The 25,785-nt window shown below is 30.1% G+C and overlaps 1 protein-coding gene across 3 annotated transcripts in view; it reads right to left on the bottom strand.

Annotated features, from left to right (window-relative positions):
• Positions 1–1,509: 1,509 nt before the first annotated feature.
• LOC139511635 (protein crumbs-like) overlaps positions 1,510–25,785 on the bottom strand; it is an 86,012-nt gene continuing 61,736 nt past the window's right edge. For all 3 annotated transcript variants that reach the window (XM_071298562.1, XM_071298563.1, XM_071298564.1), the window contains 11 exons: positions 22,337–22,448; positions 20,454–20,516; positions 19,318–19,465; positions 18,256–18,369; positions 17,455–17,580; positions 16,651–16,872; positions 10,578–10,694; positions 9,328–9,558; positions 8,187–8,329; positions 6,184–6,277; positions 1,510–5,710 (listed from right to left, as the gene is read on the bottom strand). In XM_071298562.1, the coding sequence (XP_071154663.1) occupies positions 5,571–5,710; positions 6,184–6,277; positions 8,187–8,329; positions 9,328–9,558; positions 10,578–10,694; positions 16,651–16,872; positions 17,455–17,580; positions 18,256–18,369; positions 19,318–19,465; positions 20,454–20,516; positions 22,337–22,448 (1,510 nt within the window). In that variant the 3' untranslated portion in view covers positions 1,510–5,570. The remainder of the gene's footprint in view (positions 5,711–6,183; positions 6,278–8,186; positions 8,330–9,327; positions 9,559–10,577; positions 10,695–16,650; positions 16,873–17,454; positions 17,581–18,255; positions 18,370–19,317; positions 19,466–20,453; positions 20,517–22,336; positions 22,449–25,785) is intronic.

Here is a 25,785-nt window from a genome sequence, read left to right as displayed (position 1 = left end):
GTATTCGGTCGTTCGACCGGTTAACTGTTGACAACACTACTACGAATAGAACTTTCTCTCTTAATGACTATATTTATATTTAATTTGTATTGTTTTCAAAAGGTATTGTTTTTATAAAATCATGTATCATAGACTTCAGTGTACCAGAGACATATATACACACTGTGTGTATATATGTCTCTGAGTGTACCTAGACTTTAAAAATGTACCAAAGGTCCAATGTTTTCGGTTTAATTGGGGACTTTTGAAAATTTGACCTAAACTATGTACATCTTCTTCTGAAAGGCTGAATGAAAATTGACTCACTTTCGATCTAATGAGTTAGACCTTTTAAACTGAGTTTTATTGTTAGATTTTGCTGAACTGTTACACATTTGTACCAGGTTATGGGAGGAATGGTGCCTTCTAACATGTTAAACCTCGCCACATTATATATATGTACATGTCACCAGTCATGCGTCTGTAATTCAGTGGTTGTCTTAATTATGTCTGTGATATTTCATATTTCGTAAATTGTTTTGTTATAAAAGAAGGCAGTAAGTTAGTTTATCTAACTGAATTGTTACATATTTTTCATATCTGGACCTTTTAAAGCCTTCTATACAGTATTGTTTTTTTTTCTCTTTGTATAGTTGCATATACATATTTTCAAACATCCTGGCATTTGCAATTTCTAGGAGGTGAAATTCTCGAGTCTCTACCTCAAACTCTATGGGAAAATACAATTTTTAATTCCAATTTAAAACCAAACGGTAAAAGATATCACAAAGATTTTTAAAACACATGTCTAGTATGATAAGGAGATTTGAAAAAAAAATAATTTTAATGATTCATCAAAAAATAAATTGAGTTTTAAGTTTGTGTACCTATATATGGTAAAACCCGAGGATTTGCCACAGCTTCAACTCCAATATTCAAATAGATAAACACAATCTAATTATCTGATTGGTCAATCTTCAGATGTGATGCAAGCATGAAATTATGTATAATTCCTTACATCCACTTTATGTGTATTTTGGTGGAGAGTTGTCTCATTGGTATTCTTCCTATTTCTATATCAATATAAGCACAGTACAACTTAAGCTTTTCTGTATATAGAGAATATCATATTGCTTTTTCAATATCACATCCGTATCAACCCGAGACACCAATATTATCCCAAGAGCTCTGTATTACACATACAATTTATCTGTATTTACTACTAAGTATATAATAAATATATAGAAAGGCTCTTTATTTCTTTGAAAGAGGGGTGAAAGATACTAAAGTGACTTTCAAACTCAACAATTTTGAAAAATAAGCTGACAACACCATGGCTAAAAAAGAAAATGACAAGCAGACAAATAATGGAACACAAGCTTAAGACACAACATATATGTAAAAACAAAATCATAGATTTGAAAGATGCATCAATATTTAAGGGTTGGTGTGAATCTAAAATTCAATTCAAGAATAAGTCTGAGATTAAAACATTCATTTGGTTGTAAGCATAAAATAAGTAAAACACTATTTAGTCTGATTTTCTTTATTTTTCAATGACTAGGTCATTAGTTAGCAGTACAAAAAATAACAATTTTCTGTATACATGATACATGGATAATAATGATGTATGGATTAAATATTGCATATTTATTTCAAAAAATAAAATATTTTCAATTTATTTCATGGAATATAATGACAATAATGTTGAAATGCTATGAAATAGAACATATACAATTCTGTCTTGATAAAAATTCAATAATTATCACCTTATTATAATATTTGACAGTTCATCAAATGAATCAAGAATAAGTGAAGCTTCAAACTCTTGCTAATATACATGAGGGTCCAGATGGGGTCCTTTATTTCTGTATTTTTCATTTTTAGTCTATTATTCTTTATTCTACATTTAATTTGCCCATTATTTTCTATTCTTTATATTCAAGCACCCTATTATCCTCTAGTTTTTAAAATTTTATTCTATCTATTCTAAAAAAATTATTTGCTATTTATTCTGCACATTTTGCTAAAAATTGTATTCTGTAAACCCCATCAGACCCTCATTCAGCTTGAAGAATTTAAAGCATGTCATTTTTACATCAATCAATGTTTGTCCAGCAAACTTTGATATTGGTAGATGATTTGTGATGGGTGACCTATATTTGCATGAAATTTGTCCTCAGTAAGCACATTTGTGATAAGGTGTTATACTGAAATTCATTATAGGTTAGCAGACAGAAAATTGATTGATGTCAGTTCCTTATAAAACATTTTAAAATAAAAAATGTGAATTTATCCTGCATTAAGTAATTAATTCATATTTTAATTCAATATTTTCTTCTGCACCTCTGTATAATGTATGAATTGTGAGTAAAAGTACTGCGTAGAAAAATATATTTATTTCTATAAATTATAAGAAATATATAAAACCATGTATTAAAATTTCTTTAAACCATCTGCACCATAGTTTATGTTATGATGCAAAAGAAACTTGTTTAAAATATATATTGTGAAAATGTCTTCAGTTGTCTATAAGCATTTCCCTTTGTGAATATAAGCCTTTGTCTGAATAAATAAACCTGATGGTAGCAAATTAAGTTTACTGGCGACGTGTTAGCGCAGACAGTAAACGGGTATTTGCAACCATCAAATCCCCAATTGATGCCGTCTGAGCTTAAAATACAATATTGTTATCTCCATTCTAATGAAACTGACAGAAACAACGTTAAAACATGTAATTAAAATCTATCATATGCCGTCTGCGCTTGCGCGTACGTCCCATAGCATCAATTGTCAATTGATGCCATGTAAAAAAGTGACGTTATCCAATCAAAATGAACGTTAAAAACGTTGTTGCATTAGAATTAATTATTTAAACATAATCTGTGAGTGCAATAATTGAATTCTGACACAAATGTCATACAATAAGCAATCTATCTCATTTCATATTAAGGTAAGAATTTTTTAAAAAGAAAAAATGAAATTGTGTGCAAAATGTGAAGTGAGTGAAATGGTCAATCTCAGATGGCACCAGCAAATTTTTATACAGCTTCTCCAAAAAAGAAGTAAGATATTCCAAACAAGGAGAATACTCAATTTTTACCCCCCAAAATTTGTTTATTTTTGAATAGTTGCCTAGCAATAAATCCCCATTGAAAATATTCATAAATTGTAAGGCATTCTTGTGAAATTATCATTTTATCATCATAACAAAATGTGTCAACTGATAATTTATACATTTTTTTCATACATATTTATCAATCAAAATATAATTTATAACGCAATATAATATAATATGACAATTTCAGAATTAAAACAAAAGATTACATGGATGGAATATTCTACATGATATGTGTTTATGATATGTAAATTATGTACAAATGTGTATAAGTGTATCATACAAGTGTATAAAAATCTATTTACAATGCACAACCTTTTGATGAGGAATGTATAATGGTCAATCATTTATGACCAATTCTACAAAATATAACATAAATATCGTACAGAAAAAAATCATGACAAATAAATATTCACAATATAAAAACTCTGAATGTCTGAAGCATTTCTGAATGCAGTTAATCGTGATTTCATCTGAAAACATTCTATTTAGTAAACAAATGACAATAGTACTAATTATTAATCTTTGAAATAAAAAAGATTTTAAAAGTGGAAATGGCTATATTGGAAGCAAATTCTGATTAAACAAAAAATGGAAACAAGACCAGCTCTGCTAACATAGAAAAGCATTAAACAGACAGCATAGATTTTCATAAGAGCATCATATTCATACCAAATTGAAATTATAGAAAGATTACGAATTTTGTATATCACAAAATTGTGAGTTCATCACATGTTGCCAATTTAGATGAACTATTACAGCAGATTGCATTGAGTGTGTAGGTAAAGGTAGAATCTTTGGTTAGTTTGCTAGCTGAACCATGAAGTCATTATTTGGTTAGGTATACTACCCTCCTTTTGAAGTAGTTTAGTCCTACAGACAGATCAATTGGTTATCTGTCACACTAGTCTACTCTTCAAGTATGGTAGTTAATCTAAACTAAGCTAGCAAACAAGCTAACCAAAGTTATTACCTTTTCCTACACACTCAATGCAATCAGCTTTAACCATTTTAAATACATTGCTCTTTTTTTTAAATGAAATTCAAACAATTTGTGATTATTAAAATGCTGTAAATGATTGGAAGTGTCTCTCATAATGAAAATATCAATGAGTATTTTGTGTTGTAATAAATTAAAAAAGGCATGTCGATTTTGAAACTTAAGCAATAATGAAAAAAATTGCATGAACTTGAATAGCCAAAACGGAATGATAATAAGATGGCAATGTTTTCTTTATATAGAACCGAAATGTTTTCTTATAGTTTGGGTATTTATACATTTATATATAACAGGTTATATATCCACCCGACCTAGCTGGTAGGGTTGACCTTCTTATTTACATACATGCTGACATTTCATATTTGAAAGAAAAAAAAAATAATATCCAGAAATCATTAATTTTGGTAAAATATTTTCTCTATTCACCAACCTTAATCACCAAAATATGTCTATAAAATGACAATAAAAAACAAGGTTGCAATGTACCAAACTAATAAATGTATTAGCCGTGCCTGGTCAGGTGAAATTCATTTGAACAATTCAAACAAAATGAAATTAAAATTTGATTAATATTTTTACTTTTTGGCAAAATAAAATGGGTATGACTTGACTAGCACTTTGGTAAATGAAAGCAATAAATACTTATGCACAATCTTTACCCCACTCATTTACTTAGCATTCAAAGAAGGCAATAAGACCTATTGATATGTTATAATAAATCAAAATTGAAAAAAACATAAATTCACAACCTCAGCTGATATGCTTTGCATAAACTGGAAAAAACAACTTTATGAAAAGTTCTTTTCTTTTAATTAAACCTCATAATAAATCCAACTGTTTTTGTTCTTTGGAATATTCCTAAATTTTATAATTTTCCTACAGAAAAGTTTGCATATTCATACTGGATCAAAATTTAGTTTAACATTTGTACAATTCATCAAATGAAATATGGTTTGAGACCGAAGTGTCATTGCTGTACAACCTAATTTGTTCAACTAAACCGATACCAATGTGTTACTATAAATATCTGGAGTCTGAATATTATATTTTACTCTTTTTTGTCTGTAGCTTATTTCAAAACCGCATATATTCAACATATATTTAATCAATCATAATGATTGCATAGTAAATAGTTCAAAATATTTTGAATGGCACATTAATGGCACATTCTCGTTCACATATCATTGTAATTGGTAAATGTATACTATCATTTTGAATCTGAAACTGACTATGAATATCTGACTATGTCCCATTCCTTCTTGAAAAACAGTAATAAATGTCGCACATTTTTGACATTTTATGATAATTTCATCCTGAATCTTGACACTGTCATATGGGCACATTTAATACTCTCCGACATCAGTGTAGACATTTTCATAGTCTTTGGAATGGCATTTGATTTTAAATATTCTGAGTCCGACACATTAATGTGTAGGATATAATCTCATAAATTAAGTTTATTGCATTTAAGCTTCATATAAGCCTTTCTTCTGGTGGTGGTTTAAGTACTTGACCTAGTTCTACTCTGGACCCTGTAACTTCTTGTCTGCTGGGACTATATGTTCCTCTTGTTGCCCTTTTACTGCGAGCACATAACACAAACACAACTATCACTGTTAAAGAAAACAAATCAGTTAATGATAGGAAATTATTTAGATCATAGATTTTGTTAAGTGGGAGGTTTAGCTAGCTATAAAACTAGGTTTTACTCACATTTCTTTCCAGAAAATGTCTGTACTAAGTCAGGAATATGAAAGTTGCTTTCTATATTTGTTATTTGTGTGGCAAAGTCTAAACTTTGATTTTGACAGTTTTAATTGACTTTCTCTTTGAAATTTAACTTAAAGTTAGGTATTTTAGTTATACTTTATTTCTTTTCCTAATCATAAAGTCCACAAACAACATGCAAGTTGATTCAAGTTTAAGATTATCTCATATATTGCATTAGATATTATCATTTTATAACAGTGTGTGAAAGGGAAACAACAGAAAAGTAACTCTTCTTTATAAAAACAATTAACACAATGAGAAAAACAAATTAACAAAAAGCTGTAAATTTACGGTAAATATTTTAAAGAAAACTTACCAACAACAATAGCAATAAGTATAACAGCTACAACTGGTCCAATGATATACCACATAATGTCATTTTCATTATCTATTCTTTGGTAATAGGGATCCTGAAAACATTAATATATGTAATAATAATAATTTTTATTTACCAAAGTCATAACAAAGTATACATAGATAGCAGAAGGTAGTGTGAAACATATTACAACATGATAGATCTTAATTTTTGTGCACGAAATATAAAAGAGAAGGTCCGGTAAGGGCCGATTTTGGCATCGAATTTCAGGTTCATCTTACGAAATATTTTGAACATTTTTTAAGCACTTCAGTGTCTATATTTCAATTGATTCAATTAGTTTATGTGAAAGATAATGAACTGATTTAGTCAGTAAAAACGATCTGATTCAAGCTTAAATATGAAAAAACCATCAAATATGCAAAAAATCGTCACTTTTCCGATGGTTTTTAAAAAAAAAATGAAAGTGGCCGCATCCGTGTTCATCCTCAACCTTTATATATGTTATGTATTATCATCAAATACAACTTACATTTCAATATTATGAATAAACACGAATGCACCCACTTTCATTTAAGACGGAAACCGTCTAAAATTTAACTAAAATTCTAAAATTGTGAAGATTTCAGTAGTTTAGCATGACTTAATGATGTTAATACCCAATATATGTGCATTATATTGTCAAAAACAGCCCATATTTGTGTAACAGAAGCATTCTACTTTCCAATAAATAGCTGAAAGATTACATTTTCACAATTTTGTAAAACTGCTATATTTTGGGGCCAAAAAGGGGTCTTACTGAACCTACTCCTTTATCCAAATTACATAGTTCTCTAAGATTATTAGAACTCATCAATTTAAGATGTTTATATACATAGATAACTGTGTAGAAAGGACACAATTTATTGACTGCAATCTAGTCTTATTGTTTATTTACTTTCCAATTTACTTTGATTGTGTAATGTCAAGTGGTAGCCTAGCCATAGAGGGACCGTTCATTTAAGTTGATAACTACCTGTACAAATGATTGAAAACTTTTGAGACGTTCCGAGAATTTTATTCGGACTTACGGCCGAGAGATATTGAGTGGCCCATAGACACATCCAAAACTCGCCAATATATAAGCATGAACGGGTTCACGCAAAATAGTAAGAATGAGTATTGCCAACATAACTTTCACAATTTGAACATGACTGGCTCTGTGTTGAAGACCATACTTTGTATAATGGTTTATGTTTTACACATTGTCACTTGGATGGAGAGTTATCTCATTGACACCACATCTTCATATATCTGTATGATGAATCATGTGTGATATAATTCATTCACAATAAAGTTGGGAAAGGAAATAGGGAATGTGTCAAAGCGACAACAACCTGAACATAGAGCAGACAACAGCGGAAGGCCACCAATGGGTCTTCAATGTAGCGAAAAACTCCCACACCGGGAGTCGTCCTTCAGCTGGCCCCTTAAAAAATATGCATTTAGTGATAATGGACAAGAATATTTGTATTATGAAAGTGTGAATTACTATATATAAAGAAAGAATACAAAGTTTTTAACATTCTTCGTTACACATGACCAACTTTAAGGTCAATCATCATGCTTATTCTACCCATACACAGATACAGTAAAAAGTAACCCTGTGATAAACTCACAGAAGGATATTCCTGTCTCAGAAATACAATTATCTCCCCTTAATCATATTATGCAGGGATAATTGCTCTATGCAAATCCTCATGTAGTGTTCTACACAGTGTAAACTTTCATTCATTCTTTTCTTTCTTTTTGGACATGTACAGTGATTCAAGATAAATCTCCAATCCCATATTTAAAGAACATTGAACCTAACCAATAAAAGAACAAAGTGTCTAAAGCTTACTAATTTCAAAATGCCAGTTTTAATTATTGTGATTATAACCCTTTTTGCATTTTTCACAAATAAGAAAAACATTGCAATGATTTCTGAATTTACAGTTGTTTACAATATACTGGTACTGTACCTTTACAGAACATCTTTTGCCTTCATATCCAGGAATACAGGTACATGTGAAGTCACCAGGAGAATTATCACACTGGACAAAGTTAACACAGGTATCAGAGGCACATTCATCTATATCTTCCTCACAGGTTTTATTAATGTAACCTTTAAAACAAGCAAACATTTTCTTTTCATTTAAATAATCCACATATGTTGAATACAAATAATAAAAGTTTGCTTCCATGCACATTCTTGAAATCAAAATGGTTATTTTTCAAATGACAATTTTGTTTATTTACTTAGGTACAAACAATATGTTTCTGCAGACTCAGTAATTGAACTCTTATAACTCTGTAGAATTAAACATATTCTAACATATTGGGGAGGGTTTAGAACAAAAGGAGCTTGACATGACCTGGGGAGAAGCCGAAACAAAGGTGAAAGACAGATCTGGATGGAGAAATCTTGTGGCAACCTTATGCTCCACCAGGAGCAAAAAGATAGGTAGGTAGGTAGTGGTCACTAACATGCTTAGACCAGCCACATTCCCTTATGTGCCTGTCCCAAGATATGACAGCAGCCTGTAGATCAGTGATTGCCATCTACATTTAGAAAATAGTTTTGTCATTAATAAGGCTGTTAGTTTTTTCTATTGAATTGTTTCATATTTTTCACAATAGGGCCTTTTATAGCCAACTATACAGTAAAGGTTTTTCTCATTGTTAAACTTTTGAGGATAGTTGTCAAATTGGCAGTCATATCACATCTTCTTATTTTTATATACTAACTATAGTTAGTTTGGTTTTGCCAAAGTCTGCATACAAGCCTTTAAATAATTTGTACTCTTTTAAATATTTTAATTCATGAATCACCTTTACCTACTAAATCCAAGAAAAATTGGTATCAAACAAATATAATGAATCCATAGTAAGATGGAAATAAAATGCCACTTTGATTGAAACTTAAGGACATCTAATGTATTAAATTATAGTTTATACACTATAATGCATCTGGCAGTTATCTCAGTCAATTCTTAGGCAATTACATAACATTTATTTTTTAGCTTATTAAAAATAGTGCCCTAGAGGGGGGTTAGAGTATTGTTGATAAAATGACCTCAGCAATCCCACCCACCCTCCCCAGCTTCTTCCATTTAAACTTACCTGTGTTGTTACAATCACAGGAAAAATCATTAACTTGATCACTGCAGTTTCCACCATTTTTACATGGTTGAGTTAGACATTCATTTATATCAGTGGAACAATTCTTGTCAGAATAACCAGGGATGCAGTTACAATAGTAATCACCATCTAAGTCGGTACAGGTACTACCATGTTGACAGATGTTTAGATTACATTCATTTATGTTGATACCACAATGGGTGCCTTCCCATCCTGCAATAAATTAAAAATAACATTCCTAAAATCCTCTGATTTTTTCAACAGAATATTGCACTTCTGCTGTTACTTCCCTAGTTCAGCATATATATGAAAATACTTATTTATGGATATGTATCATCTAGCTTGTTGGGTAAAAAATACTTCCAGATATATTTTTAACTTTCTGCTATCTATTTACTAGTATCATTTTGAAATCTCATAATCTTAATGTATCAATTGGACTATCAACTATTTTTTTAATCAGCACTAAGATGTAATTGATTGAAAGCATCCCTCTAGCTGAGATTCAACCTTTCATACTTTTCAACTTAAAATCAGTAACTGAGACATGCCTCAAATTTTGTAATCTTTAAAAACATATAAAGTCTTCAAAAAAACAACAAGTACCTTTTCACATCACAAGTTGGTTGACCGTTATGGAATATCTGTTTCCCAGATGATAGCAGATATGTTCCTAATGTTGTAACTACAACCCCCTCCCATTTTCACTGATGTGACTTACTAATTAGACATGTTACCAGGTTTGTACTAACATGAGTATCACGATGGGTGCCACATGTGGAACAGGATATGCTTTCCCTTCAGGAACACCTGAGATCACCCCCAGTTGTTGGAGTGCTTCGTGTTGCTTAGCCTTTAGTTTTCTATGTTGTGTTTTGTGTACTATTGTTTGTTTATTTGTCTTTTTCCTTTTTTTTTTAAACCATAGTGTTGTCAGTTTATTTTGGATTTGTGAGTTTGAATGTCCATCTGGTACCTTTCCTCCATGAATAATTATTGTTGCCATGTTTGTGCTATGCTTATTTTAAGTTAATGTGTACTTCTCTTATTTTAATTTGCTTGTCTAATTATGCTTTTTATATTGTAATTTTTGTTTGTACATATTGGTATGTTTTGTAGTTTGTAACTACTCAATATATAAAATCTAAATAAAGATTTGGTATTCATATTGATCAATACATGTTATTACACACTCTGTAAATATGTCTTTTAAATAATTATAATGTTCCTACCCCTTTTACAAGTACAGTTGTAAAATCCGTTAACTTTGTCTTCTTGATAACAGTATGCTGTATTATTCTGATGGCATGGATTGTCAGCGCATTTTCCTTTTGATTCACACAACTGACCTACAATTCAAATAAAAATAATTACATAGGTCACATTATTTGATGAAAATCTGAAATTACATTCTAGAATGGCTCTTGCTCTCTATAAATTACTTAGAATATCATTGGTTAAAAGTGACCATGTGGAGTCCCTGTATATTTAATATTTGGTAAGGGGGTGTGGTTAATTTCAATACACAGTTAGTAGTGGTGTTACATCCCTTTATAAAAACAACACAGCATTGAGGAAAATCTGAAATGTTTTACCCAGACAATAGACTTAGAAATTGATGATGGACCATTGAAATTAATGCAGAAAACACATTAACAGCTCACAAGTTAGATAGACCAATGTAAGAAGGTGCTTAATAATGAAGAATTGATCACTTTGATAGGCAACTTAAGTCACATGTTAAAATAGTTGGTAAATTAGGTAACATTTGAAACACATTAATTGTGCTAGTGACCTAATACAATATATATGGAGTCAGTAAATACCATAATGCACCCTTTCTATCAAACTGCTTCAAAAGACTAACATTAGATGATTGAACGGCCTTGAAGCTCCTGCAGAGGTTTTCTTTGGTACAGTGAAACCTGTATTTACAGGACCAGTCTTCGGGGCTTAAGATTATGATTAGTTTTGGCAGATGTTGGGTTTAATCAGGTCCACAATACATAAAATTTAATATGACTGGACTTGAGATCATTATTTGTTATTTGTTAATAAAGGGTTTTTTCGGTTTATGCACGATTCGGTTTCTCAGGTTTAACTGTATCTTATCAAGCAGTCATTTTTAATTATCTTGTTATAAGGAAAGTGCAGTATCATAAAAAATACAAGTAACTTTCATAGATTACGAGAGGGCGTACAAAAATTAAATGCTGTCTCAGTTGATGTTCTGCTTACCAACTTGATATTCCATACATGATCTTTTTGCAGTAATATCTTATTTTTACGAACCGCAATAAAAAAAAAATGCTGTCAATTTTAAATTAAAAAAAGATTTAAAAGCAAACCATCTTGGCTATAAAGAAATTTGTCAGTAAGATTTGTTATGTTCTTAAACAATAAAGTAAATGCAGTGAACTATAATTAAAATATTTTAAAAAGCTTTGAAGAAAGTTATCAGTAAGATTCTGACACAATAAAGGTGATTTTTTTTCTCTGAGAGCATTATGACTTATCCATTAGTATCAGACATTTACAATTAGGATAACATACCTTCAGCAATGTTGTTATAATATATCAGTATATATACTTCTCAATTACTCATTTGCTTTACTTATGACATGTATCGGTATTTCCCTTAGGGAGGTCCATTAATGCAGTAATAAATTTTATAAAATCATAAATTTATTGCAGAAAAGTATTACTTAAGTATAATAGATGTATTGATTTTGATAACCAAGTTTAACTGCTATTCTAGGTTAAAATATTATTCCATTTTCCATTTAGCTAAACATCAAATTTTTACACAATTTTTTAAGAATTTTCCATATTCAGGGTTTTGAGTTGATTTTAGGTACTAAAGACCTATAAGACAACTACTTTTTACTCCTAATTTTCATATATATTAATAAGAAGATGTGGTATGACTGCCAAATGAGACAATTCAACATTGAATTGAGACCAAAAAGGCTAATTTATGTACAAAACATGCCTGCTTTTGATCACAAAAGCAAGAATTGATACACTAGAAAACTTCCTGTCTGGGATCTGCTGGGAAAGGAAAACTTATGAAACCCTTATGGGAAAGTCTGCTTGGAGATTTAAATTTATGGCAAAAAAAGACCAATAATATTTATCAGATGGCTAATCTGTACTATAAAACATTGAGACTTATAATTTCTGTTTACAATGTAGTTACTTTTCCATGCCTTTCAATAAGATATCCAAAGTTTATTATAATCCTTAGACTCCATAAGTTTCAGAATTAACAAATAAGTTATAAATTCAATTTGTCATAAAAGGCAATAAACTTCTATTACTTCTGTTACTTCTTTAGATATTTAAATAAATGAAACAATAAAACTTACAATAGTAAAATGAAATAAATATCTCCTTAAACAGATGACAAAATGTCCTTTATAAACTTCCTGTATGTCATAGTGAACACCTATATACCCCTAGGAGCCATTCAGGTATCCAACGTTATCTCAAAATCACTGAATTTACTGGTTAAAACAATCAATGCACACAGTTTGAAGTCTATTACACAATTACATAACTGTATTGTTAGCAAATTATTCTAGTTGTTGAATTTTTACAGTGAAATTAATCTTGAAAATTGCATAATGAACCTAAAAGTCTCCAATGACTGATTCTATAATGAAAAAGTCAAAAATTTGATACTTTTCATTTTAAACTATTTTTTTAATAATTTCTCAATTTTACTGCTAACTTTTTTAAGGGACAGAGGGGGTTAGGGTTAAAATATCCAATGTTTTATGAAGTAAATAATTATAATATTCTGCAAGTATTTTGTAATAATACAACTTTTGACTGATTATGACAGTTTTTGTATCATGAAATTTACAAAAATTACATGAAATTGCTTGCTGTGTCAAACTACGCTTTAAAAAAAGTTTTTTGTTAATGTCTAAAAAATGAAACTAAACTTACCCAGTAACAGACAAATAGTACTTGAAAATTTGGGAAATAAATACATCCCATAATCACCTGACATAATATTTTAAACAAACTGGACACCTCTAATTACCTGGATTCTATCATATGTATACATATCGCTCCAAGGAAAACATTGTCTTTTGTTTTACATTTTTGTGTTCACCTTCTATTGTGATACATAATTTTCCCATTATATATTAAACAGTAAATAATACACAGATATTCACAATATAGCCAGAAAATACAAAATTCATTCATTACAATTATTTGTTTTCGTTCTTCTGTGGATCCTATATATATGTTGATTCATTTATTTTCGTCTGTAAACATTTTCATGGATATTTAAGTTTGTGGTTTTACAAACATCTTCTTGGGATTAGAAGGCTTTAGAATTTTTTTTCTTAGTTGAAATTTTAAATTTGTGGTTCACCTGTACCTACTAAATCCACAAAAATAGAAAAATAGATATATATATATATATATATCTATTTTTGTGGATTTAGTAGGTACAGGTGAACCACAAATTTAAAATTTCAACTAAGAAAAAAAATTCTAAAGCCTTCTAATCCCAAGAAGATGTTTGTAAAACCACAAACTTAAATATCCATGAAAATGTTTACAGACGAAAATAAATGAATCAACATTATTAGAAAAAAAACTCTTACTTACTACGTCATCAAATTTTTTAATTCATCGTAAAAGTCCTGATTAAGTTAATGTTATTTTCAATTTTTTAAAATTGATTCACACAGTATTTAAACAAATTTTATAATCTTCTCATTACAAAAGACTTATTTTTATATAAGGTCACATTTATTTGGAAAGGAGATTTCATATACTATTTTTCACTGTTCTAGTTAGTCCATGTATTAGAGATGAGGAAAACATTGGTGAACTCTTGCTATGATGGCCATCTTTGATCCAAAGGCAGTGCTATTGGACACAAAACAAAAATCAGGAAAGTATTCTTTCAGCTACTTTTGCTGTTTAAGAGAAGTTATTAAATCTGTACCAAAGTAACAATAAGAATTTAAATGGTTACAGATTCTGTTACCACAACTGCTATAAACATTGACACATTTAACTTGAACAATGTTATATATGAAATCTGGTTCCTTCCAAACATTGAGATATATTATTTTTAAATTGTGAAAAAAACTGAACAAAGATACCAGTCTTATCATTTTTGATTGACAGAAGGACATTTTATCTTCAAAAGGCTCATCATCAGTAACACTTCAATCATAAATTTAACCCAAATAGAGTATGAAGTGCAAAGGCATAATAGAGGACAAAAAATTGATAAAATATTTTGCAAAATACAGCTGAGGGAGTTTATTTCTGGAGTTACCATGCTTTATACATTCAATGTTATAGTATCAATGCAGTGTCTTAGCTGTGTTTTCTGATTTCTCCGTTTTTCTTTAACTCATGATTGATTCGAGAATTTGTCTTTCTAAACAAACCCTTGGTTGACAAAATTTGTAAAAGAGTTAATACATCTTTGAAGTGCCCCTCGTATATTAAATATAAAGGTTAACTGGCATCAAATTTAAATGGAACAAATTCATGGACAAAAATTTCCTTATCAACTTGAAAAGTGCATATTGAATTATTCACTTTTTATGAATTCACTTTGATCATAAATATGACATTACAGGTGCTAAAAATAACTTTGATTTAAATGTGTGAAGAAGGTTAAAGTTTTCTTACTTGACATAAGACACAAACACGTTAATCATATGTTCCATATATGGCCTTTTATGATAACGATATGTTACTCATCAAAACTGTATGTCTATGTAATACCTTTTACACCTGAGTAGTTAACGAGATAAATCTACATCAAAGCACAGGTAGACACAGGTAAAAACGTGTACTGTACTCGGTCAACCAAGTGAAAGGATTATCCACAATAAAAAAGATTTGACTGAGAATTACAGAAAGCTATTTAAAGTCTGTCCTTTTTATAGTTTAAAGCAATGATTGTTATTTATATGACTCCACAAAAAAAACTTGCTATAAAAGATTGATGCTTTATGTACTACAAAGGAAATCCTGTGCTGCATCAATCACTTATATTATATATAATCAAGGCTCTCATATAAATTAGAATGAAGGATTCACCCAAGAGCAATTTATTGTTACCTCAAAGTTTAGCATCTAGCTTTAAGACCTTCAAATATAATTTTAATGACCGATACACAAACAGAAAGAATACTTACTTAAATTTTACTACCATACATTTAATTTTAAGGAAAAACTGTATGACCTGCTTGGTAAGAATTGTGAGTGAAGAAATAAAGATACTTCAAAGTATAAAATATAACGGTGAAACATTATCATAAATATCTGTAAATTATATCACTTACTAAGTTTACAAGATTTCCAATTTCCATAATATCGTTATGATCATTTTGTCAACAAAGAATAATGATATATTTGATAGATATTTCCTTTAGTGCGTTGTACTATTCTGGATAAAAATTCCAAGGTTTACCAGTAAATCAATAAGAAAGTAATTGTTCATTATTGATATCAAGTATTTCAGACAGCTGTCAAATGCTACATATGTTTAAGTATAATATAAAATCAAAGCATGATATGTCAATTTATTTCTTTTTTTTTATTAATTTAAAGCAAGTCATATCAATTTTGTGGTTCATTAAGTTTTTGTTTTGTTTCCATATTTGAGTGAAAAATTTCAATATTAAGAAATGATTTTTTTTTTATATAAAAATTATTTTTTATGTGGTTGATGGTATTTGATTGCCAATGAGACGACTAAACTTCTTTATTTTTGAAACTAGTTCAACCACAACTTATCTTTTCATCTTTGTTTATCCTAAATTTAAATAGTTCTCATTAATCTTTTTGTTCTTTCAAAAGATAGCATTAAAAACAGTTAAATTCAAAAATTTCTTCAAATTTACCGCTCATCAAATTAAAAACAAAGCATAATGTTCACTTATAAAAAATTCAAAGACAAAGCACACATATTAATGAAAGTTACCATCCGGTGAAGTAAAAGTATTCTTTTATTAAGGGAGATAAGTCAAAACTACTCCACTATAAAGGGAGATAAATCATAACTACTGGTAAACTTTGCCAAAAGGTTTAATTTTTTTTAGGTAATTTTACGGAAGGGCCTGCATTGGAGAGGTAGGAAGTGCAAACCAACCATCTGCAAACAAAAAATCTGTTATTGGATGTCAGAAGATTTTAACATCTTTTACACGATCAATTCAACAAATATGAAATAAGTCATCTAAATGAAATTCTACATGAACATTTCATTGTTTACATTAAAAAGAAAACATTATGTATATATAGATATCAACTTACCAAAATAATACTGCTGACATGAACATTTCCATTGGTTGTTAGCAATCCCACAGGTTCCAGAATTTTCACAAGAAACAAGGTCACAGTTAGGGTTACTGCAGTTTTTACCCTCATACCCCAGGGTACAAGAACAATTGTAATCTCCATCAGAGTTTGTACATTGTCCGCCATTTTGACAAGGTGAGAACTCACATTCGTTCAGGTCCGCATTACAATACTTGTCTAAAATTAGAAAATATTTTGATTTTATTAGATTTTCTGTCTTTTAACGCCACTTTTAAACACTGATTTTGGGATATTTTGTGGCGGCCTGTTTTTATTGTTGGAGGAAGCCAGAGCGTCAAAGAAAACCACACACATTTGATAGGAAAACTGACAATCGCAGTTGATTAAGATTGGAGTTGAGTGTACCTGCAAGAGAGGGGTTAGAACTCAAAACCTCAGTGTTGACTAGCTACTGATTACACTGCCATCGAGGCCCCTTAGTTAAATATAAACTAGTTATCCAGCAATTATTTTGGAAAATTCAAATACAAAATAAAAGATGTATTTTGGTCTGTTTTATAACAACTCAATTTCAGAGTAACAGACATTGAATAGAGATGTTTCACCCTGAAATAGGAAAACGGATGTATTGATATTAATTTGAATAAGGCTGATATTTATCCGACAAGGCTCATATGTTATAGAAACTATCACCTCTGTATCCTGTACCACTATCATCACAGACATCAAATTATATCCCCATCCCCCTTGCTACCTGTCCTCTAACCATACTCAGATAGGGTCACTGAAATAAATTACCTTTGTATCCTGTTTCATAGCAGTCACATTTAAATGATCCTGGTGAATTTTGACATTTTCCTCCTTTTTGGCAAGGTTGTGTTTCACATTCATCAACATCAACCTGACAACGTTTCCCTTGCCAACCTGCAAAATTCAGTAAAATATTGAAACAATGTGTTAAATGAGGATTTTTAAAAAGTATTTAAATTTTTCAATGCTGATGCTTCACTCTAATTTTATCTCTATCAATTTTGCAATGTTTTGAAAGCATTCAGGATGTACTTAGTTCAGGTTAAAGAACTTTTGTCAGATGTTAGGATTTAGTTTTTTTTATACGATACAGGGTATATTAGTGTGTACAGGTATAACACCAATTTTGCTTTTCATATAAGACTTCAATAGCTCAGAAAAGGTCATCTACCAAATTTTAGAAAATTCTATATATTTTGTCTTTGGATTTAAGACCCAATGATACCAATCCAAATGTCAGCCTTTTCCTTCATTTAAAAAAAACTTGAAAATAACTTATCAATGTTTTTAGCTTATTTGTAACTCAACTAATGAATGCTCTTCTGACTTATATAGTATCATTTAAATGATTTTAAATTCTAGATTTAGGTACATCCTTAAGTAAATAAATAAAAATAATAATAATTGCAATGTGGTTGACGTCAATACTGTTGATATGCTACAGTATAGAACTAGTATACCATCTGAAGTCTTTATTTACCCTGTGACAAAACCAATCGAAATATTTCTATTATACATATATTTCAAAAATACATATCTTGAAATGTATATAAAAAGTTTGTTACTTACTATCAGTACAATTACATATATAGTCGGCCACCATATCTATACATGTCCCTCCATTCTGACAGGTGCCAGCACTGCAGTTATCAGTATCTACTGAACAGTTCTTACCGGAATATCCTATAAAAGATAAGTCTCAAAATTAAAGTTGGGCAAAAGAAAACTATAGCTCTTCATTTAAAGAAATTGTACCTTAATGACTATAAACAACAATAGATACAACACTTAAGTATGATGAGAGAACACACTGAACCAGCTGTTGTTGTTGACGTAACTTACTGTTTTCTTAATCAAATACCCCTGAAAATTATATTTTTTAACAACTAATGTATATTCATTTCACAATTGACATGCTCATGGCTAAGATCTCCATTTACTGGGATTAATGTATGAGGGATCTATTTTGCTAATTAAGCAATTAAACAAAAATTAAAAAAATATCCCTACTATAAAACTAAGAAGATGTGGTATGATTGCCAATGAGATAACTCTTCACAAGAGACCAAATGAAACAAAAATGACAGACAAATGGTAATAAATGGCTGAAGCTCACAATAAAAACATTTCAATACATGATCTGCATAAGAGGACAGTGGCCAAACCAAGGGTGTTTTTGGGCTAAGAACACTGTTATTTTATTGATGATCAATGCTTTTGAATGGGGACATATAGTTGAATACCCAACCCCTGAGGAGGTATACATGAAGACAGAAAGATTTATTTCTTTACCGGATGGATAAACACACTGGTAATCATTGTTCATTGATGTACAATTGGAACCCCCCACCCCTGAGAGGAGGTATGAATGAAGACAGAAAGATTTGGAACCCCCCCTGAGATTAGGTATGAATGAAGACATAAAGATTTATTTACCTGATGGACAAACACACTGGTAATTATTGTTTATTGATGTACAATTGGAACCCCCACCCCTGAGAGTATGTATGTATGAAGACAGAACGATTTGTTTACCTGATGGACAAACACACTGGTAATCATTGTTCATTGATGTACAGTTGGAACCCCCCCTGAGAGGAGGTATGAATGAAGACAGATATATTTGTTTACCTGGTGGACAAACACACTGGTAATCATTGTTCATTGATGTACAGTTTCCACCATTTTCACAAGGCAGATCTTGACAGTAGTCTATTGGTTTTTCACATAAATATCCACTGTATCCACTGGGACAAGTACAGTTAAAACTTGGTGTAGACTGAAAAGTAGAAGAATAAACTGTTATAATGTCTTTGTTAGCCTTGTTTTTGGAGCGATTTTTTTTATGGTTTTAATGAGCTCTTTTGTTCTTATAAATTTAGATCAATTACAATTTTGCAGGTAAATACTTGGATTATGAAGTTGGAGAACAAGGGAGACAACTACTTTTTTTTATCAATTTACTTTTAAAAATAGTTGTTGTAAACAATTTTATCATTTCAACTATTGCTTGAAGGACTGTCAGTTAATAAAAATATAATATGAAACTAGTCTGTAAAATCTAGGTCACAGTTTTGTCAAAAATCTGTAAAAACAGACATTTAGGCAGACCTGACTTGACAATAAAAATTCGCCATCAAGACACTTAAGTCCCATATACTCCAAGTTGGCATGAATGGACTGCAGTAACTATAGGGTAAGACTTGAATGACAAAGGAACACAGTCTGGTCAATGTTCATCTCTCAAGGCCGTTTTAAAATCGGAAAATAGACGGAAAATGACAATTTTTCAATGGGGGTGGGTTCAAACCCACGAGAAAATCTTCCATCTCCAACCCAAAACTTTAACCTGAACTTCGCACTATCATTTTCTATGTTCAATGGACTGTGAAGTTCGGGTCAAAATTTTAATTTGGCATTAAAATTAAAACGATCATATCATGGGGAACATGTGTACTAAGTTTCAAGTTGATTGGACTTCAACTTCATCAAAAACTACCTTGACCAAAAACTTTAACCTGAAGCGGGACGAACGGACGGTCGAACGGACATAATGCCCCTATCGTAGGTGGGGCATAAAAATCAGTTGAATGTTTTCATCATTTTCTAATATTAAGCTTCATAATGATCAAATTCAGTGCTTGTCAAACTGCTTTTTTGTAACAGGGTCAAAGTCAGAATTTTGTCACAATTTAATGAAAATTGATGAGCCAAATTATTTCAGTGAAGGTGTTTGGTACCACCTTAAAAAATATTGGTAAACTTACCCCTGTTAAATCCAGACACTGTCCACCACTTTTGCATGGTGTATCTGTACAATTTGATGCTGCCTGTGTATATACAAGATAAATGATTATTACAATGTACTAACTAACTTTAAAACAAAGACTTAATAAATTAATTAAGTTTTATTCATTGCCATTCTTTTTTGTATTAATTGATGCTATTTAAGCCAAGGAAAATTTCGGAGATATTAGTTTGCATTTATGCTTTGTGGTTTTGTATCTAATCAAAATAAAAAAGAATGTGTCTGTACTTAGTATGTATGCATCTGAACACAAAATTTGACTTACAGCAAGAACTAGGTAAAGAGAGGGGCCTTAGGAGGAAGTGTAATCCTGATTCCCCCCCCCCCCCCCCAAAAAAAAAAGTATTGTGTCTTGGATCCCAAAAACAATTAATCTTTCATTCCAGGTAAAAATCATGAATGACTGTGAACACAAAGGCCTGATCACAAATTACCATAAAAATAAAGGCCTAATCCTGATAAAGGTCCTAATTCTGTCCCTCTTAATAAGTTCCTAACTTGGTGTTAATGATATGTTAAAAGCATACTGAAGTTATTTAACAGAAAATTTGTGACATAAGTTGAACAAGCTGTAGCTTAACATAAAATCTAAAATAATGCTAAGGATATATATTAACTCGAAGTCAAACTTGGTCACAATAATGGGCACAGCTTTATACAACCAACCTGAACAGTTGGGGAAAGTAGGAACACTACTTTCAAGATTTGTACAGCTCTGAATTTAAATTGTGATCAAATGTTTGACACAGCATAGGATCCTAACACAGAAATAATATGGTCTAAAAACTTTAAAATTTGAAATTGGGCATTTATCTATCATGGTCCTATATATCACAAAATTTAAATACATGTTAGATTCACCAAAGCAGAGAACCTTGAGAATTCAATTTTTGATGAAATCAAACAAAAAAGTTTTATTTTGGAACCTTTAGACCTCAATGTGGAACAATTTGATAACAGGGCCCAAAATATGAAAACATGGTTAGCAATCGTTAGATATCAAAGAACCAATGGGCAAATATGATCATTTCTAAAAACTAGTCGTTGTTAAAATGGCTTTGAAATTAAATCATTTCAAACTTGGCCTGGGTTTACTAATAGGTTCCTAAAATAGTGTCTGAATTTCATATCAATTTCTTATTCAGACAACTTAGCAGGATTAATGAATAGGATGGTAAAAGCTCATTCCACCTACAGAGAGGATTTACAAATACTATATCTTTATCTTTTTAAAATTATACATTGACTGTTTCAAAAAGGTTTTCTGATTTTGCTTATACCATAAAAAGTTTATTTTAATACATATAAACTACAACATATGAATAAAATTTACAATAGTTTGTTTAATTTATCTGTTACACAGAATCACATTCTTGTTGCTATTTAATAGTTCTTATTCTACTACAACTTATGGTGTAATACCACCAAATCATAGTACATCACACCATACAAAAAAGGGTTGAAATTGAATTTGAAAATTTCTTTGCAGAGAACATATATCTTGAGTATTTCAAAGCACTTTTATTTTTTGTTTGGTGTTTATATTAAATATTTTGGAAACTTGAGGTTACATGGTTAAAAAAGCTTGTTTCACAGGAAAGTAATGGGTGAAATTTTATTGGTGAAATTCCAGTGATAGCTATATTTTTATGTAATGAAATGTAATTAATGTAAAATTTTGTCAATAGATTGGACAGGATAAATCTGTACTAATGCAAAGTTTTTCTTTTTTTAAAACAAAGATAAATTCTGTACAAGTTTTTGAAAAGTGCAAATTCAACAAAGATTAATATGGGACACATCAATGGTGGTATTACACTTATAATTGAAACATTAACTTACATTAACTTCACAAGATTGGCCAACAAATGATGTTCCACAATGACATTTATTCTGTTGACAGGAAGCATTATTCTGGCATGATGGATCACATCCAGCTTCTTCAGTCTCACAACTAGGAATGAAAAGTAACAATAATGAAAGATACAGAACAGATAATCCTAATATAACTTGAACAGTTGTCATCATCTTTGGATGTTTCCGAAATGTATATTCCAAATGACTTTATTCATTTTGGTAGACTATATTTACATAGCTAATAAGTATGAAATCAAATGCTAACTCTTAAAGGCATTCTAGCATTTCATCTATAAACTGTTCCAAGGTGGTTAATATCACAATCCTTAAGGCATTATGTAGCCAGATTAATTCTCAATCTTTTACGAATGTGTTGCAAAAAGAAACTCTTCTAATTGCTCTGAATGAATATTCAGATTTCAATATTTCTATGTTCTGAACAAATTAAACCAGACTGATATTTAACAAAGATGGAAAATGCAACATAGGTAATTCCATCAATCACAAATCCTTAAGCCAATTTATTTCCTCGTAAATCTATTTAACGGTTCATTGTAATACCCTATCACCATGATATGTAAAGTCCTAATGATATTTCAAAAGGTCTCAAACATTTTGACCTTCCATGGCCAAGATAACACTAAACAAAATTTGACATTCGTAAAGTTAAGTAGCAGTGTCAGTTTATTTCTAAATCACCAGTACATTATCCATCATAGTTTATAAATACGAATTGTAATTCCAAAAATATATAAATTGTAATTCCAAAAGTTTATAAATAGGAATTGTAACATTATTTTCTAGGAAACAAATACTATCACCATAGAAACAACTATTTTCTATTTAATTTGATTCCTAAAAAATCACAGTTCAAAAATTAATGTAAAGCTAATGCATAGTAATGCCAAGTAATAGTTCACTCCTGAAATGCAACTCCTAGTCCCTTCATAATAGTCGCGTATTCAGCAGCCTACTATTTATCTAATGATTTTTGTCCCTGCATTTGCTAGACGGCAATAACACCTACATCATATAAAAGGACAATCCATCTTTCACCAGGTGTTATATCATTTGATCATAATATTGATTAACTGATATAAAAATCTACTGACTTCAAGTTGACATATACTTAATTCTATTTATTTTTCTCAATCTCATCTCCTTTTATGTTCACACAAAAAATATAAAAACTCCTTTTTCAATCACTGAACTAATAAATAAAAAGTTTACACTATCTTAACAGGTAATATGAGTTGAAAGGTCAGTTAAAGAATTCCAGTCTATCCAAACAGAAAAAAATCCTTGAGTTTATGAAAACCTTGAATGTATGAATGCAAAGATCATTGCCAAAACTTTCCTAATACGTTTATGTGTCACAGTAGTTGAAAAGAAAAATATGTCATAAAGAGAAGAGAAACTATTTATGTCCTTCAGCGTAATAAAATGTCCTATTATACTTTTATTTTCCTACATATATGTCATTCAAAAGTACTCAAATATACATTTATTATGTTTTCACTGGAACATTTGGAATATTGTTCGCTTTGCTTGATATACTTCTTAATACTGTTGTACCAGTACCTTTTCTTTTTTCTTAGACAATCATTTTGTTCTTTTTGCACTTTTGACATATGCCAAATTGAAGTTTCATTTTAAAATTTCTACAGATACCTATTACTTAATTTTTTATAAAGGTCTGTAGGTGGCCTGTTGCAAATTACTAAATCTCCATCTCTATCATAATTATACCCTCATTTTGTAGTGGCTGTCCAGATTACAGGACCTACCGATGGTATTTATTGCTAATTTGTTTTCATCCTGCATATGCATGAAATATTTGCCACTGGAAATTAAGTAACCAACAATCAATCAATAATTTATATAATACCCTTTGTTGTATTTATAAAAGGACATTTTCTTTAAAAAAAAATAATTACAGTATCATCTTGTTCACAGAATCAATGAAGAAAACAATTTCAATGGTTGACATTTTTGTTTGTTATCCTCTTAAAGAAGACTTATAGACCCAACAATCATCTACTTATATCAATTTTGATTTATCTCTCTCCTTTATAAATAGCTTATGTTATCTTTATACCTTATACTATCAGAACAAACATCCCTATACTTTCATAAGATTAACCTATCATACTGAAAATAGGATTTAAAACTGATTTGGGGGGGGGGGGGTGTTATATACAATAAGGGGAAAGACTCATGATTGAAAACAAAAAACTGTGTCAATTGGTCATAATCACTCTATATTTCTTAATTCAATAGACCTTGAAATTTACATGAAAACAATAAATTAGCATGTAATGTATAATACTTCATGCCTTAATGAAGATGTGTACAATGTTTCAAGTTCATGTGACAACAACTTCAAAGTTCCTGTACCAAAAATTATTGATAAGTCCAATGGTATATATTTCATGCATGTTCAGGACAACAATTGACATCATATACAACATGACAGGTTGTTTTAACACTGTTTCAAGACACATTATTACTCAGACTGTTCCATTAATGGACATCACAACACAGAGATGCATAAACAATTTCACATATTATCATAAAACAGCTTATCTTTCATTCAGGAAACTACAAATACATAGGCCAAACTCATTCAAGATAATATGAAAAGACCTCCTTAAATTAACAGAGGGGTTTTAAATGTACAGCATGAGTTTAAACAAAGCGTGTAATTGAATTCACCCGTAAATTTTGATAGCTCAAAACTAGAAGAGTTTTCTCACAGTTTGAAATAGTGACAATTTGTTATGTTTCTTTTTGCAAATTAATTATTTTGCAGTTGCATAAATATTTTTTTGTTTTTTACTTCCTCATTGTAACTTAACAATGCTACAGGCTAAAATAGAGTAAACTTTTATCATATAAAAACGTGCCCAAATTAATCATAAAATGTCAGGTCTTGCCTAATCTGGTTAAGTAGTTAAACAATTATATAAATAATTCAAAGATTCTGTTTACACATAATAAATCAAGCAAACAAATAATATTGAAAATTTGTTTACACTTCCTGCAATAATCTTCAGGTTTGTTTGCCAAGAGTCAACACAAATTTTATATAATCAGTAAACCTATAAAGATGGGAGGGAATTTTCGTAAAATAAAAATAAATCATCATCTTCAGATTTTAGAAAACAATAGACCTTGTTGAGTTTTGAAAGATTTTTTTTAGAAACACTTAAATTTAAAAAAAACATGTTAACATAGAAAAGAATAAAATCTATGTATGTGTATCAAATATTGAGCACTGGTGGTTATTGCTCAAAAATTAAACAATATAACAAAGATTCTAATGGGTATTGAATCATTTTACATGATAAAATAGATACAGTCAATGGGAGATAACTCTAATTATATACAGTATTTAAAAAAAAACAAGGAACATTTTCATAAAAGTTTAAACT

Source organism: Mytilus edulis, chromosome 2 (assembly GCF_963676685.1).
Source record: "Mytilus edulis chromosome 2, xbMytEdul2.2, whole genome shotgun sequence".
Lineage (NCBI taxonomy): Eukaryota > Metazoa > Mollusca > Bivalvia > Mytilida > Mytilidae > Mytilus > Mytilus edulis.
Note: the sequence above shows the minus strand (reverse complement) of the source record. Positions and strands in the feature narration are given on the sequence as shown.